Here is a 16,737-nt window from a genome sequence, read left to right as displayed (position 1 = left end):
GTCTTTTCCAACAATTTTCAGAGTTTTATGCTCCAGTTTATAAGTACATCTCAGCTAAACTTCTCATCTTGAGTCAGTCATGCCCTGATGATGTACATATCCATCCCAAACTAACTTATTCATTAACGTAAAACATCATCAAGGTGCAGCTGCGAGAGAGGGATCTTGCATTGTGGAGCGGCCCGCTTAGTTTCAAAGTGGCGTCCATCACACTCCCACTAAAAGCCCACTGCAAAGGTGACGCTAAGAGCTGCGACTAGACGGGCATCGACATCGGATATTGCACGGTCGGATGATAGAGCCTCAAGTCACTGTATAAAAAGTCAATGGTTCTCAAGATGGATGCCAAGTTCATACAATATGTCACCAGAACAGGAAAGTTACTTGCTTTATAGACTAGGCTAGAAATTTGCAGAAACTTGATGAATTTACAAAGCCATTTTTTATGTTACTGATGCCCTCATCACAAAGACCAAATCTGAACCTGCGATGTTAATAACCTTATGCAACAAACAGCAGATTTATGTTAAATAGAAGCTTACTATGGATTCGGGCTTAATAAATTGTCCAATTTCAAAAGTCAATTTTAACATCAAAGGGGATCCAGCTAAAGTCAAACTTCTATGTACACCAATCATTTCCTCCAGCAAGTTGTTTGCAGGGCTTTCTTTCTCCTTCATCATGTAACCAGTCATAAGCTAGGCCGTCGTAAGAGCAACGGTTGAGATAGATGCTTCAATCAATTTGTTAAGACATTACAATTTGCGTTTACTTGTTTGATTGCGCATTATCTGGTCTTCTAAGATTACTAGTCCCTTATTCCTATGGGTTCAAACTATCCTTACCACCCTCGAACTCAGAGACATCATACTCCTCGGGGTATTTGTCCATCATGCTCTTGAGCTCCTTCATCTGAGCCTTCAAGTCATCTGTCATTTCCTCATACATGTCTTCAAACATGCCTCGAATCGGTGGCTTCTTTTCACGCTCTGCTTCGCTAAACGCCTTGAGAATCTCCTTTCGTAAAGCGCTTCGGGCCTCTTTCTCTTTGGCCTCGTCCCAGATGCCCTTGGCCTCCATCCACTTGCGCAGGCGTGTGATGGGGTTGTCGCGGCGCTTCCAGTCTTCAACTTCGACACGCGCACGGTAGGCGAATGAGTCGTCAGAGGTGCTGTGGTGTGAAACACGGTAGGTCATAGCCTCAATTAGGACCGGCTTGCCGCCGTCTTCAAGTGCCATTTCGCGGGCTTTCTTAGTGGCCTCTCGGACTGCCCAGATATCGTTACCATCGATTCGAATGGTATCAATGCCATAACCAATACCACGACTGGCAATACCATCGCCACGGTATTGGTCTAGTGTGGGTGTTGAGATAGCGAAACCGTTGTTTCTGCAGATAAAGATGGCGGGGCAAGATCTCGTAGCCGCGATGTTGAGAGCAGCATGGAAATCACCTTCACTCGCTGCACCCTCACCAAAGTATGCCGCAACCACACGAGCCTTGGAACTCGGGTTCTGGAGTTTTTGCATCTTTAGAGCATATGCGGCTCCTGAAGCTTGAGGAAGTTGTGTTGCTAACGGTGATGAAACGGAGTGCTGTGTACCTTTGTGTTAGTCAAAGCTTCTTTGTGCTGATATCTGGTGTACTCACAATATTCAGCTCTTTACTTCCGTAGTGGACGGGCATACTGCGTCCTCGACTTGGGTCCTTTATGTTACCAAACAATTGACTCATGAAGTCTGTTGCTGTAAATCCTCTCTCTTTGAAAACGCCCTGCTCTCGATATTGTGTAAACATGACATCCTCTGGGTCTAACACGCTTGAGCTGCCGATACTGACGGCCTCCTCGCCCGCGCTGACCATGTAGAAGCTCAATCGACCTTGTCTTTGCGCATCAAACATTATTAGATCCATAATTGAGATAAACACCATATCTTTATAGAGGCGAATAACCTCCTCGTCGGAGATATCTGGCTTGAACGATTCATCCACCACTACTCCATGCTGGTCTACAACGCGATACGTCGACAAGGCAGGGTACGACTCGGGGGATTCGAATTTGAGCGTGCTTGTGAAAGCGCTCTTTAGTGCACCGGGAAAAGAGACAAAGTTCGAGTTGGGTCGCTGCGATACACTACTCGCTGATCGAAAAGCGAGAGGTGTTACATGTGGTTTGGCAAGTGTAGCCCTCCTCAGGGCGACTTGATGCAGAGCTCGAGACTTCATGATGGATGTGGATGCTTGTTTGTTGAGAGATCAATTGAATCCTGGGCTATGTTTTCTTTTATTCGAATAGCTAGAACTCAACAAGATGTTAGAATAGATAGCATAGAGCATTACCGAGGGGTTGGCTTGTCTGATACCGCGAGGAAGCGACGTCATCCTGAGCCGACACCAACCGTAAGAGCCGAGACGAAATAAGCCGTGGTTTGACGATGCTCGGCACCGCCAGCCAACAATTGACTCTGGAGGCTTGTTACTTTTTCGGTAATAGCATGGCTCGGGCACTTTGTAAGACCCCCCATGATGCCTAGACAACAAATTCTTGGCAGTCGATCTTAAACTTGTCGGTCATGTTAGAATGCCGATAATGAAGCCCATGATGCCTCAACCATGAGGACCCCGACTTATCCTCCCCCACAATCCTTATCATTACCCCACAATCGCGATAAACTCTAGATCGTCATGATGGATCCCCAATTTGGACCCTTTGACAGTCTAGTCAGTGCAGCTGTCAACGGCTGTCTGCCACTGCCAAAAACATCCAGATAATACGCACCATGGCAACCAGAGAGCACAGCATCTGTTTACAGCCAAAGCAAGCTATCGATTTGACTGCATCTAATAGTTACCTGAATTAAACAAAACACTTCCACTTGCACACAAATTCATCTGTCAGGGTGATTGATTCCAGAACACCAAGTGTTATCGCATCCCAACTTCACTCTATCCAAGCTGAGCCATGGCTTCCTCTCCTGCAGTCGCAATCGCACTTCTCGTCCTCGCTTTCTTTTTCGTCTTTGCTGGTCTCGCTTGGTTCCTAAGAAGCCAGGTGCACGTCTTTGTTCGCGCCATCTTCAGCCATAGACAAGAGAAGCGTGATAAAGCAGATTCTACAGTCGCTAATACCGGAGACGAAGTCTAAAGGTATGTTTGAAATATCATAGCACATATCTCCAAATTCACACCAACCTTCAACTCGATGTCAAGCAACCAGCAGCCAGAACTGAGCCACTGTGGCTACAAGGCTGTAACGCCACACTGAAGGCCCCGCTAGCAAAATTCCATCTCTCAGCCTCGTATGATTTTCGAACTGACCTCAACCCAGAGCTTCCCAGCATCTCCGAGGCCCAAGTACAATCGCAATGGCCTCCCGCACAGCTCTCCGGGGCTTTTCCCGTTCATTGAACCCTTCAAGATGCTCTCCAACTTTCGTCCGTCCCTTTTCCTCCACCAATGCCTCTTTCAAGAAATACGAAACCCCTACGTCTGATCGCCCTACCCACTTTGGCTATGAGACTGTCACCGAAGCTGAGAAGCAGCAGCGTGTTGCTGGTGTGTTCACCAGTGTCGCGGAGACCTATGATAAGATGAATGATTTCATGTCCTTGGGTATTCATCGTCTATGGAAGTATGTCAGGGCTTTGCTTTCTTGTTCCTACTACAGTGCTAACGACTGATTTTCTAGGGACTACTTTATCTCCTCGCTGAACCCTGGTGCTACGAACCCCCCTGGACAGTCTCAGCGCATTCTCGATGTCGCTGGTGGAACTGGTGATATTGCCTTCCGTCACCTTCAGCACGCCCACGAGTTCAATTGCAATCCCAATGTCTCCGTTATCATTTCCGACATCAACCCCGACATGCTGGCCGTCGGCCGCCAGCGTTCCCTTGCCCTTCCCGCATCCCACCAATCCGCTCTCTCTTTCCTAGAGGCCAACGCAGAAGTCCTTCCTTCTCAGATCGAGGATAACTCTCTCGATCTCTACACTGTTGCCTTTGGTATTCGCAACTTCTCCAACATTCCTGCTGCGCTGAAGGAAGCTCATAGAGTCCTCAAGCCCGGCGGTGTATTCGCCTGTCTTGAGTTTTCGAAGGTTGATAAGCATCCCATCTTTAACACCATCTACAAGCAGTGGTCTTTCAAGGGAATCCCCCTGATCGGTCAACTCGTGGCGGGAGACCGCGATAGTTACCAATATCTTGTGGAGAGTATCGAGAGGTTTCCTAGTCAAACCGAGTTCAGGGACATGATCAAGAATGCCGGTTTTGTTGTTGCTGGTGAGGGTTATGAGGATCTTACCGGTGGCATCGCCGCTATCCACAAGGGCATGAAGCCTGTATAAAGTGGCTCATCCACGCAATGTAATTTAGTCTGTAAAATAGTCCATCACAGTCAAGATGTATCACGAGAGTCAAACAGTGTAAAATAGGAAGTTAATTCATTCCAGATCGCCCTCGACCCTATCCCCTAAACCCGTCTCCCATGAACATCATCAGCACATCCACGCCCATGACGTGCGTTCAGGGCCCAGAACGATATTTTTAGATTCTCTTCGCAACTGAACTCCATACATGTCAAAACTAAAGAACCCACACCCTCGATATGGAGGTTGGTGGTTTCGAAATCTCATTAGGTACACGATACATAAAAACGAGGGTTTTTAGGTTGTCCCTCGACTTTCTTGTCTTTTCACCCTTTGGCTACTCAAGCAAAGGGGAGACAAATAGCTATTGCCAGAAAAGAGTGGCAAAATTTAGTAACAAGGCCATGGTGGTAAATCATGGTCTTACGAAGAGTCGATGATAACACTCCGATGTTGAGTATAGTATTAATCAGCGGCGGGTGTGGAAGGAGCGGCAGCAGGAGATGATGTATCTCCCTTGAGGCCACCACGTCCACGACCACCACGTCCTCCACGGTCTCCGCCACGACCCCGGCCGCCTCGACCACCGCGTCGGTTGGATTCGGAGTCGCTAGCACCTCCCGCACTACGGTAGCCGCTGGTGTTGGTGGCTCCGCCGCGTCCGCTGGCACCCCAGTTACCGGCACCGCCTCGGTTGGCGTATGTCTTGTTCTCGCGATGTTGGAAAACCTTCACGAGAGGCTTAGATCGGTCCTCTTGGGTTCGAGTCTTCACATCGTCGGGAAGTCGGTCCAGGGCAGCATCACGGTCTTCAATCGTCTTGAATTGAACAACCTTGTTGGAGTTGCCCCACTTGTCGACCTTCAGGATCTTGTTCTTATCCTCCTCGCTAAAAAGTTCGCGACATTGCTCCTCGGTGCTCACATTCATAATGAAGAGTCCAATGATATCAGAGGCGGGCGTCTTGGGAGCAGGGGATGAGACACGCTCAGGGGCATGGGCCGAACCATTGGCGCCAGCTGGAGCCGCTGCCTTCTCAGGCTCCTTGTTGCTGGCGGATGGGGCAGGACTGCTTGAGCTAGGGGCGGGCTGGGGGGTAGCTGGCTTGGGTGGGCCGGACAGAGGAGTCGCGACGGCAGGCTTGGAGGCCTGGACCGTTGAAGGCTGGCGGCTGGCGGGAGGGGGGGCGCTGGATTGGGTGGAAGGAGGAGCAGGCGAAGGGATACCGGCTGGGCCAGTTGTAGTAGGAGGAGCACCGGGTTGCTGCTTGGCACCTCGGTGAGAGAAGTTAAAGCCTTGAGCTCGCATCTCTGTGCCGATACGACCATCTTGAATCTCGAGGACCAAATATCCGAAGGCGGCATCAGCAAGGTTGAAGTTCCACATGTTCTTGAAGGCGCTCTCATCGACTTGTCCGAGAGAGGCCTGGCCAGCAACAGGACCGCCAAAGGGGTTTCCGCCGGCAGCAGTGGTAGGCATCTTCTCGACGATCTGTAGAGCGTTCTTCAGAAGATTCTGCTGAGCCTCGTTCTGCTGGATGGCGGGCTCCACCTCGCCCTTGACAGTCTCCCACACGTCGTTGAAAGAAGCCTTAGAGGCAGCAAGCTTGCCTCGGTAGTGATCGAGAGTGGGGTTGACGCTGAACTCGTTGTAAGAGCTTCCGTATCGGAAATGAAGTCCGGCAGAGATGGAGAAATCGGCCTTGAGAGTTACCGAAAGCTGGTTCAAGATACCCTCGCGAGCTGGAGATGCATGTGTAACAAAGATGCGGGTTTCGGTAGGATCGTAAACGCGATGGGCGGTGTCGACAAGCTCGCCCATTTGTAGAAGAGTCGTCCACATAGTTCCCTGGCCGCCAGCAATAGTAGTGCGGCCCTCGCCATTGTCAAAAAGCTTGTGCATAACGACAGCACCACCAAGACCGAGCAGTCGTAGTTTGACACCACCAACTTCCAATAGCATTGATCGAGCCTCATCAATAATGTGCAGGTTAGGTACCTTATACTCGCCTGTTCGGAACTTCTCCAGCACTCGGACATCTTCACAGGCACCCCAGACAGTATAGACAGGAACATCAAGCTTCACCTCGCCGCTGATGAGGAGGGGCAACTCGGAGAGCGGCAGCTCATTAGGAGCGAACCGGCTCTTAACTGGGCCTGGACCGCCCTGTTGGATGGCCTTCTTGACAGGCTCGGAAATCAAGGGCGAGTATTGAGCAACATGCTTGAGTGTCTTCTCGGCGATTCGCTCCAAGGAAGTGTCGTCGTAGAAACCAAAGTCACCGGTGTGGATGATGTGGTCAGCGCGGGCTTGTTTAGCAAGGTCGTTGAGCGATCTCAAGTTTCCTATCATCTGTTTAGCCCTCATCCGTTAAAACTTTCGGTGAGTTACTGACCTCGGACATCAGCAATACACAGAACTCTTAGGGGACCAGTCTGGAGGACTCGGCCCTGGTTTGGCAAAAGTGGTGCGGCACCAGCAGGAGGTAGACCGCCGCTGGCACCGTTCTGGAGGTAGCCTGAGCCCGGGTTATTGTATGGTCGCTGCTGTTTGACATTGGTTAGCTAAATATTCCCATCATGGCCATCGTGCGGCTAATCGACGGTTCTCGTGAGAGTTCATGGTGACGTGGAGTTGCGGATTTCAGAGTTGAAGTCTACCAACGGGGGGCGCAACGGCAGAACAACACGCGAGCGGGGAGAACGCAGGCGAAATGACGAGTCCGTATGAATGCTGCGAGGAGAGCAAACACAGTCCAAAACCATGTAACAAGTCGTTGGAGATAGCGCGAAGCTGGAGCTGGTTTGAAGAGGCCCGTGGGCAGTGGGAGGTGGGTGGGCAAATCACAGATAACAGAAGGGGCCATGTCATGGAGGTAGCACTCACAGCAGCCATTCTATCAATCAACTGATTCTATGCGCTCGAAATAGGTCGGGAAATTCGCGTGCTCGAGTGGTGGCGCGTTCGAGGGGAAGGGATGCTCTGTTGGTGAGATAGAGCTCGGAAAGAGGATATGAATGGGTATCAAAAGAGGTGACGATGAGGAATGGAAGACAGGGAGGCAATCACGGGGAGGTGGATTTTCGCAGCTCGGGCTAGGTAGCAGTAGCAAGGCTGTCTGTACGGAGAGGTAGAGATAATTTCTAGGTGGCCCCAAGAATCGGGAGAGAATGCCTTTACCTCTTTTGGCTTAGCTTCATCAGCTCCCACCTGTGACGAAGACTTGTCCACCTGGCTGAGTTAGACCAGGGGAGCTCTGTCTCAATGGCGCTCCAGTCGGTTAATAGTCGGCACTGTCACCGTTTCAACGATTCTCCTCCGTTCCTCAATGAGCCACCGTTTTTGAGATTGATGCTACCCTAAACAATGCAAAGCAAACAATACATTTCGAAACAACAATATTTTAGCAGATCTCAAATATGACAGAAGAAAACCTATGTACTTGAACTTAGTATTCGAATGCCTGTATTCATGATTGATGTAAAATCAAAGCTTTGATGAACAGCAATAAGTGTACTATTCATGAGCTGGCTTCCAGCTTCACTTACGTCTGGCAACGGTTCACTGCGCTGTTTGCTCTTGTATAGAAAGTAAGTTACAGCCGCTAAAGTTCACGTTCATTAATTGAGTTAAGTTAATATCAAGTAGTTACAGCTCTGTACGTTCCGGTTATGTATAGTTAATGCGATGGTGTATGATCATAGTGTGTTGTTTCTTTAACCAGCCATTCGGAGCAAGCCTAAATACATACCAAATTCATTGAATTGATTCGGACTTTAGCATGCAGAAAATCATCGTGAGTTGCAAAACTGTCAGATTGTATACATTATCTTGAAGTAAAAAGCATCGCTGTTGACATCTACCTACCTCAGTATCCAATAATTGGTAGAAACCCCCGCATGAGATTAGCTATGTAATTAAGCAGCGGGGTAGATCGTGCTTTAAACGTTGAAGCTTGAATGCTTACTTTTTTGGGTCTTGTTTGTAGATCGTGGACACCATACTTGAGATGATGGTAGCTAACGTTACACTCTCCAGAACGAACATCACACAATCAACTTCCCATTATTAAGTTTCTTTGTACGCAGGAGTACAAGCCTTATATAAAACTCGTGAATAAAATCGATAGAAGGAAGCATGGGGCCGATCTTGGCTCCTGGGCATATTGTGCTGATCTGAGACAAGGATAGGCACCCACATGCCATCTATCATGCAGTCATGAGTATTCGATCTACAATAGGTATTCACGGACGAATAAAATGGGGCATGATGAATCGCATAAACAAAGAGATTGCTGAAAATTCTGTATATATGCAATTGAGATACAAGAGAAAAACGGTGAAAGATGTCGATCAGCTTCATAGAGCGATGATAAGTGCAGTTACAAGTATCTCCAATTCAGTTTGTTGAATTGTTTGGCTCAAAGAGTTCTCTCATACCTGCCTTTACTCGAGGAACTCATCCTCACTCTCTACCACAGATCGAGTAACAGAGTGAAATATGATCTCAACTCGCAGAGCTAGATATGCAGAGTAGGTAATTTCAATAAATGACATTTCACCCTATCAAAGAAAGCTGTTTGCCAAGTCATGAATGTCAATGGGCGGGTGATGAACTGTGCGACTTGTTCCACCGATATAAGGATGTATAATTATAGCTCACGACAGAGTCATATTACAACTGCGTCATCTGCTATGTGTTGACTCTTGTTTTGTTGTCCGGAGCAGGCGGGCGGCCATACCTTAATAAGAGACATTCATCATGGGCTGGGCTGCTAATAAGACCGCATTATCCAGCGCTGTTACCATGGACACCCCTCAGCGATCCATATTAGCCTCAATGCCATGTAGCAGCACTGGAGTTACATCAACGGGTTCAGTGTTGGACCGACATGTACAACATACACCATAAACGTGTAGATACAAGTTTTAGATGTCGAATCCGATTAAATCGCCGAGGAAATCATCAATTTGATTGCATGTCACTCACATTCTGGAAAGCAAGAAAGGACCCTTAGCCAGACTCTTGGTTGTGATTCGAGGAATTCAAGGGACATTAACCAGCCCAGCACAGACGCCCAGCGGATTAGAAAACTTCAAGCAAGGCTTCATGGCGGCATCCATAACGACTAGGTTGCTTAGGTACCTGACACATGATCGTATCATGCAGGTCTACTATACGGATATCCATTATGGACATGATTTAGAGCCGACTTGAACAGCGACGCTGGATACTTATTATTAGATTTTGCTACCAGCCTACCTACTACTCCCTGTCTATCACCTACATACTGGTATAAGCCAATTGTCTGTCAGGCAGAGGTCCAGAGCCCAATAGTCGTCACGTTCCATTCCATCATCTGGGCGGCACTGAACCACCCCGACGGGCGCCAACTCTAGTGCTAGATAGCGCTGTGATATAAGGGGATAGCGCCTGACGACCCGCTGTAAGCGCCCCGCCACGTGACCTCGACACGTCTCATGCCCCGGTCCAAGTACCGTCCCTTTGATTGCAGAGGTACCCTTACCAGGGCTATTCGACTTGTATCTCGTCTTGGACCTTTGGACGAATCTCGACTCTCTTTCTCCCTTGAACGACTCTTTGTCTAATCCAAAAGAACAGCTGTAACCGACTACTTGTTCTTCCTCGATCACGTCGAACGAAACGACTCGAATCAGCGCTATCACACACTACTTGGCACTACCTAGGAACCTTGACGGAAGGCGGGCATACAGATCAGCGGCTCGTCCTGACGTTCTCCCCATGCGACAACAGACTTGACGACAACGCCGTCCGTGGAGGTGACCAAACCTCTCTCATTCGAGCCATCGACGTTTCACTCAGTTGCGCCGCTTGTATCGTGGTGCACCGAGGCCCATGGTAACATAGAACCGACGTCCTGTATCGTTTTGAAAGCCAAGCCAGGAAACTACACAGGCAATCGTGGGCGTGCAAGCCTCGTTGAGGCCCACCCAGCCGTCGATGATGGTACGTCTCATTATTCACGTTCAGCAAACGTCTATTTTCTTTATACGACATCCGTAGTAGCTGGTACTTGGTGACTTGTGTTGTGTTGCTTTGTTTCGTCTTGATCTACCAGGTCGTTGCCACCCATGCTGATCCTAGTTTGTTGTCGGTCTATAGACATCATCTCGACCCCGCGGCGATGTTGGCGGCAGTTTTGCTAGCAGACGCGGACATACCAGCCAACTGTCCATTTCTGACCCGAGCCACCATGTCACGGAAGCTATTGGCACTTTGTATGGAGATGAGGACGATGACGGATCGGAGAGTGGTCGGCCCATGAGTATTAACCGACCGCTGAGCTTCATCGGAGGCCCAACACCATACCAAGAATCACTTCCTCGACCGCCTCCCGATGGACGATTTCTATCCGTTGATACAAGAAGAGCGCTCAAGCGAACTGATTCCGAAGGTTCCGCCAACGAAACGTCTCCCATTAATGGCGACTCACCCAAAAGACCTCATCAGCTCTCCCCAAACCAGAGAAGCAACTCATATGAGCAAGGACCAAAATCGCCGTTGTCTCCTACGCTCTCGCTCCGCGATGTTCAAGCCGATTCGCAATTCTCTCTTACCAACATTGATAACCCCAATGACATTGCCCAGGAATTGAGTAATTTGCAAGCGCTCAGACGGTTGTCGATGGACGTTGGAAATAACAAGGACCCCGATATGCCACCCATGTCTTTAATGGCTATGCCGACAATAGCACCAAGCGGTGATGACGATGAAAATGATCCCTCGAGACTGCTCTGGGTACCTGCCAGAGTGCACCCCGAGCTTGCCCCTGGCGAGTTCAAATCGTTCCTTGAAAACAGAGTCCAATCCATAAGACGGAGATCTGGTGACTCATTCCTATCTGCCGATACCGACATAAGCGAAGGTGATTCAGGAGTAGGGGGACTTAGACGAAAAAAGTCTATGCTGTCTCGTCAAATAGATAATTCTGGGGACCGCGGTTCTGTCGATTACGTTGATGGCGCCGATCGACTGGAACGTAAACGCTCACGAGGCCATAGCCATGAGCTGAGCCTTGAAGAACTTGTTAAGGATCCTACAAAAGCCGTTCAAAAGTTTGCTCAGGAATCGCAAATAGCACCGAGTGGACCTGAGAGCAGTGCAGACGATATGCCCATCTTGCCGGCTGCCCCAGGGATGGGTCTCCGTAGGTCAACCCGAACAACGTATCGAAAGGGAGGCAGTCTACGCACCGGACCTCTTGCTCGCCGTTCTGGACATCGTCAGCAACCTAGTGAGGACATGACGTTTGCTCCTTTGGAAGCTCCACCGGGTCATGGCCTTTCGCGTGTTCAGTCGGAGCCTGTGGCAGACAACTATTCACGCCAGAATCAAACCAAGAGATCTGAGAAGCTCTCCCAAGAGTCTCTAGATCATTATGACCACTATGACGGAGCTTCACAAGGATTCAACGATAACGAGGCCAATACCGCAGATACGTTCCAAGATCAGCTACCTATTCGATCATCACCAAGCTTTCCTGCAACCCAGACCTCTTCTCATCAGGATGTGCAAGACCAGAATCAGCAGAAGTTTCCCAAGCGATCCTCTTCACAGAACGCAAAATCTCAACCGGTATCTCATAGAATTTCCGAACCCGAACCTCCAATTGAGGAAGAGCCAAGTCGCGGCAGTCGAAAGAGCTTCAGTAGTCGCCAGAACGCGCAACAAGCCGCTTCGCAGCAGCAGACATCTCGATCTTCTTATCCTCAAAGTCAATCTATAAGTGACAATCTTGCCGCCAGTCCCTCACTCATCCCCGGAAGTGGCTCGACGCGAACCGACAGCCTAACCATTATACCAACATTTACGCAGGAGGAGCGGAAATCCGACAAGAAGTCCAAGAAAGACAGGGATGACGACGCGAGCTCCAGTAAAGGAAGCGCTTGGAAATGGTTCAAGAGTACCAGTGATGAAAAGGAGAAGAAGAAGGAGGAGAGCAAGAGATCTAAGACCAAATCGCTGGGTGAACGAGGACAGGACAACGCACGACTGGACGTCATACAGACGTCAATCGACAAAAACGCACCCAAAGGACGTGAAAGTCTCGTGCTCGATCGTGATAATGTGGAAAGCAGACTGCAAGAGGAGCGCAAGAAGGAAAGCCACCGCAAGAGCGACTCAAAGCGGGACAAGGACGGCAGCATTTTCTCATCCATCTTTGGCGGAAGTAAGAAGAAGGAAGAGAAAGAGCGGAGCTCTAAGAAGACACAACATCTGAAGGTCCCTGAGGAGCCTGTATACAAACCATTGGTTCCTGATGTCGACTACCATTGGTCAAGGTTTCCTCTACTCGAAGAGAGAGCGATCTATCGAATGGCTCACATAAAACTGGCCAACCCACGTCGACCCCTACACAGTCAAGTCCTACTAAGCAACTTCATGTATAGCTACCTGGCTATCGTTCAGGCCATGCATCCCCAAATGAATGTGCCCGTTTCGCCACAGCAAAAACGACTGGAGGAGGAAGCTCGACGGAAACAACAGGAACAGGAATACTTGGCCCAACAGAGAATGCAAGAAGAGCAGGAAGCTCAGGAAACCATGGATCAATATGACTTCGACTATCACCGGGTAAGCAAAACTCAAAACTCTTGTTTGTAGCGTGTTGCTAATCAAATGTTAAGGCTGCGGTGCAATATGGCGAGTCAGGTAGCGGAGAGGTTGATTATGTTGACGACGCTCAGATTTATGAGGATGAGCACGGAAACGATAACCACCAAGACTATGGCTACGATGACCCTGAAGGGTATGGGCCGGGAGCCAAAGAATACTATCACCAGTATCACGACAACGACGCTGGAAATGATCGCCGGCATGATGGGCGGGAGGACATGTGGTGACAGCCCTATTAGTCACGGAAAACTCCTTTCGGAGTCGATCTTTATATATGTTAACTTTATATTACTATCACTATCATTGGCTGCCAAGGCAAGTGTCTATGGTAGCATGCAGCGTTTCAGTCAGCCCTAGCATATGGCGGAGTTCCGGAAGACGAGCGCGAGGGGGCGTAACAGGCTTGTAAAGTCACACTCTTGAAATTCCTTTTCTCCTTTGTGAAGGAAGAATCTGAGATCCGGCATGGATAATATCTCTTGCACGTCGCGGTTCGTCTTAGCCCATCTTTCCCCTACGCTGTTCGTCTTTGCAACAATCTTTGGTCGAGTTTTTCTGATGTTGGAGCACTGGGCAAGCGTTTATATTTGAAGAAGCGATGGACTGTGTGACGGAGGAGAAGATATAGCTCATGCTTGGAAACCATGCTTGAGGTGCTGGTCACGATTTGCTACTGGTGAGATGTCGTCCAGCTAGCACGAGGAGGATTAACATGAGGTATGAAGCTGTAGGATATGACTTCATAGAGATAGAACTGCCGGAGTACGATATCAGGAGGAATACTGAAAATCAATAAATGTAATACAAAATAGTCTCGTGTCTAATATAGCAACCGTGCTCAAAAACATATCTTCACTGTCTTATACATGAATACCAAGTTAATGGCATCAATGATACTTGACACCAGATCGTGCAAAAGACAGACCTGTATCGCGACCTGCTTCTTCAGCTCCACTGTTGACTTGCTGATTCTGCGAAACAACCCCCTTTTCATCCTGGAGTATCATCTCCAAGCGATCCTCAGCGTCAACCACCCTGACCGAGACAGATTTATTCCACGTTTCAGAGCTAGAGACGCCTGTACCGACGCTTCCCAAACCCTCTGGTGCTTTTGAGCGCAATGCTAATACCATCATCTGTCCAAAGCTACTCCAACTTGAGCTGTACCACGGATGACGAGACCATAGGACTGATACCACATGGACAAGGACGATAAGAACATGAAGCAGTAGGACTGAGAACGCCAATAGGATTGTGCGACTGCTATACCAGCTGTAGCCATATCCGTTGATAAAGTATTCAAGGTGAACAATAATGTCTTCTGAGGTAGGGGGAATTTCGGTATCGCCACCAGCTTCGTTGTATATCTCGTAAGAGCTCATCCTGGATCAAACATCTGTGAAGTATACTGATAGGCAGATAGAAAGACCTTGAACCCAAGACGGTATTCCCGTGCAAACGTCCAAGATAGCTTGGTAAGAATTATTCGATGCAGCTGGCTCGCCGACCTCAGGGCTCATAGTGCTGAGCCACTCCTTACTGAACTCGATGGGACTTCCAGAAGGCTGCGTATCGCCAGAGTGTGCTTCCATGTCAGACAAGGGGGAGTCCAGATGAGTCTGCGCGCTGGGTTTGCTTTGTTCAAGCCATATATCAGCCTCGACCCATCGAGAATAAATTCGACAGAGACCGAGCCCTATAGTGTCTTCAGCTTGTCCATCTATAAGTGTTCCGTTGATATATGGTGGTAATGAAGTAAGAAACAGTATAGATGCACTAGGGGGAGACCCAGAGCTAGATGATGAATCTAAAATTAGGTGTCTAACATCAGGTTGTACGCCTTTCTCGTGCCGAGCGTCTCGAAGGAATCTCTTGAAGTCATTGTCGTATCTCCCGCTCAAGATGACTTCATTGTCGGATATGCCGGTGCTGAATTGAAATGTCAAAGCATCTCCGACTGTGTGATTATCTGCACACTCAGCAAGAACAATAGGTTGTTTCCATCGACTGGTTGGTGCTGCATGGAACTTCTTCCACCAGGCTGCTCTGGTTGACTCATTTCCCGGATTCCACCTGCCTGATGTGCGGTCAAGGGACTTCTGCCGGGACATTGTCAGGAAATCTTTATCTATAATCTTGCCGCCCCAAGGAACGTCGATTGTTCTGACCACTCCATCCATTGGACATGTTGCGATGGTGACAGAGCTCATATTAATGCGGTTTAGCTGAAGAAAGTCCATTGTCAAAGAGACAAATTCATCGTTTTCACCAGAGTAAGAGATATTGGTGATTTGTCGGGTATTGGTCAAATTGTTAGTCGTAGGAGGTTTGCTAATTACAGGCCGCAACTTCTCCAGAATTTCCTTGGAGCCGTTGTACACAGATGAATGTTGAGAATCAGCTTCCGTGTCAAAATTTGTCTCCCAAAAGTTTGACTCCCGCAGCGGTTTGGCACAGTAATATATGGTCTCGTTGCCCAGCCCTACAGGCTTGAGGATTTGCCACAGTCCGGCCCGAGGGATGATCGCGATGGCAGAGAGAGGTGCAATGGAAACAGAGAGGATGATAGCAATGATGATAACAATCTCATTATATGAGAATCACTTTTAAGGCGCTTCGGTTTTGTCCTCGATCGTAGTAGCGGAGCCCATAGTTCCCAGCTGAAGAAATACTGGATTGGAGAGCCAATGTTGAATGATGCCGAGAGAAACCCAAGTGGAACGTCATCATCGTCTAGCAAAAGTCCGTAACGTATTCTATACATTAAGATATTTGTTAAGGACACTAGGATGAGCGTTTCATGGCCCTTTGCTGCAAATTGTAGGAGGCTTAGCTGTTCGTTGTCGAGGTGTCCCCAGCGAACATGGGCGCTGTACAAGCACACGAGTGCCAATGTGATCGAAGTAGCTGGCAGGTGATACAGAGCAAGAAGTCCTATGAGGGACAGTTTGCTAGTAACAAATACTTTCTTGGGCTGTTCTGAGTTGCTGAGTGTCCTTGACGATGGTGTCTTCAAACCGTCTATAGAAGGACGATTCATGTGGTGCGTCGATGCATCAACGTTTTGGCTCATGACCTCAGCCTCCTGGGTAAAATCTTTAGAATGAGCAGAGAAGTCGGAACAGAGTTCACATACCTCGGATCGTGGAGGGTCTTCATCCACAAAGGCAGAGACCAGGTTAGACATCTCCAAATCGTTACTCGACATCTTGACGCAGTTTGTTAGTATAAGCAACAAAAGTGCGAGATAAAAACGAGGGAGAGAAATGCCTCTGCTTATAAGTTTACTTAGCAAGGGAGAACCTGAGGGTTGTGAGACTACCCATAGAATCAGGCTCTGGTATCGTGTGCAGTACATGAAGAAGTCATACACAACAACTGCATATTCCATCGAAGTTATGCAGCACACCCGAATAGTTTCTGCCTATAAACAAACAAGTGCTCTTTACCGTAGACATTGATGATATTCACCGAGGTCGAAAGGAGAGAGTTGCAGGCGCCACAGATGCTATGGCAGACAGCCTGATTCCAGAACATAGTGTCAATCGTCCGAGTCTCCTGGAACCAGTTGCCTTTTATACTGCGGCTATCTTTAATACAGTATCTGAACAAAATAAAATGTTGTATAAAAAGGAAAGGTTCTGTCTTAACTCCCATTCTACTGATGCACGATATATGGTCATGGCTTAACCGGATTGGCGAGACCACTCA

General features: G+C 48.6%; 5 protein-coding genes across 5 annotated transcripts; 2 read left to right on the top strand and 3 right to left on the bottom strand.

Annotated features, from left to right (window-relative positions):
- Positions 1–822: 822 nt before the first annotated feature.
- FIESC28_06682 (uncharacterized protein) lies at positions 823–2,227 on the bottom strand (the record flags this gene model as incomplete). The annotated part of the gene is made up of 2 exons (XM_031160825.1): positions 823–1,596; positions 1,652–2,227. 2 exons carry the CDS (start codon positions 2,225–2,227, stop codon positions 823–825), a joined length of 1,350 nt encoding a protein of 449 aa, XP_031015203.1.
- Positions 2,228–3,366: 1,139 nt separating this feature from the next.
- FIESC28_06681 (uncharacterized protein) lies at positions 3,367–4,347 on the top strand (the record flags this gene model as incomplete). The annotated part of the gene is made up of 2 exons (XM_031160824.1): positions 3,367–3,632; positions 3,690–4,347. The coding sequence occupies 2 exons, from the start codon at positions 3,367–3,369 to the stop codon at positions 4,345–4,347; spliced, it is 924 nt and encodes a 307-aa protein (XP_031015202.1).
- A 486-nt stretch (positions 4,348–4,833) lies between these two features.
- FIESC28_06680 (uncharacterized protein) lies at positions 4,834–7,263 on the bottom strand (the record flags this gene model as incomplete). Its single annotated transcript, XM_031160823.1, has 3 exons — positions 4,834–6,713; positions 6,764–6,914; positions 7,255–7,263. The coding sequence occupies 3 exons, from the start codon at positions 7,261–7,263 to the stop codon at positions 4,834–4,836; spliced, it is 2,040 nt and encodes a 679-aa protein (XP_031015201.1).
- Positions 7,264–10,353: 3,090 nt separating this feature from the next.
- On the top strand, positions 10,354–13,253 carry FIESC28_06679 (uncharacterized protein; the record flags this gene model as incomplete). Its single annotated transcript, XM_031160822.1, has 3 exons — positions 10,354–10,356; positions 10,513–12,984; positions 13,038–13,253. 3 exons carry the CDS (start codon positions 10,354–10,356, stop codon positions 13,251–13,253), a joined length of 2,691 nt encoding a protein of 896 aa, XP_031015200.1.
- A 660-nt stretch (positions 13,254–13,913) lies between these two features.
- On the bottom strand, positions 13,914–16,234 carry FIESC28_06678 (uncharacterized protein; the record flags this gene model as incomplete). Its single annotated transcript, XM_031160821.1, has 4 exons — positions 13,914–14,409; positions 14,470–15,611; positions 15,992–16,111; positions 16,163–16,234. The coding sequence occupies 4 exons, from the start codon at positions 16,232–16,234 to the stop codon at positions 13,914–13,916; spliced, it is 1,830 nt and encodes a 609-aa protein (XP_031015199.1).
- Positions 16,235–16,737: the final 503 nt, after the last annotated feature.

The sequence above is a fragment of the Fusarium coffeatum genome, assembly GCF_003316985.1.
Source record: "Fusarium coffeatum strain FIESC_28 chromosome Unknown BRIP53273_contig_142, whole genome shotgun sequence".
Taxonomy (NCBI): domain Eukaryota; kingdom Fungi; phylum Ascomycota; class Sordariomycetes; order Hypocreales; family Nectriaceae; genus Fusarium; species Fusarium coffeatum.
The sequence above is the reverse complement of the archived record's forward strand: the minus strand, read 5'-3'. Positions and strand labels throughout refer to the sequence as shown.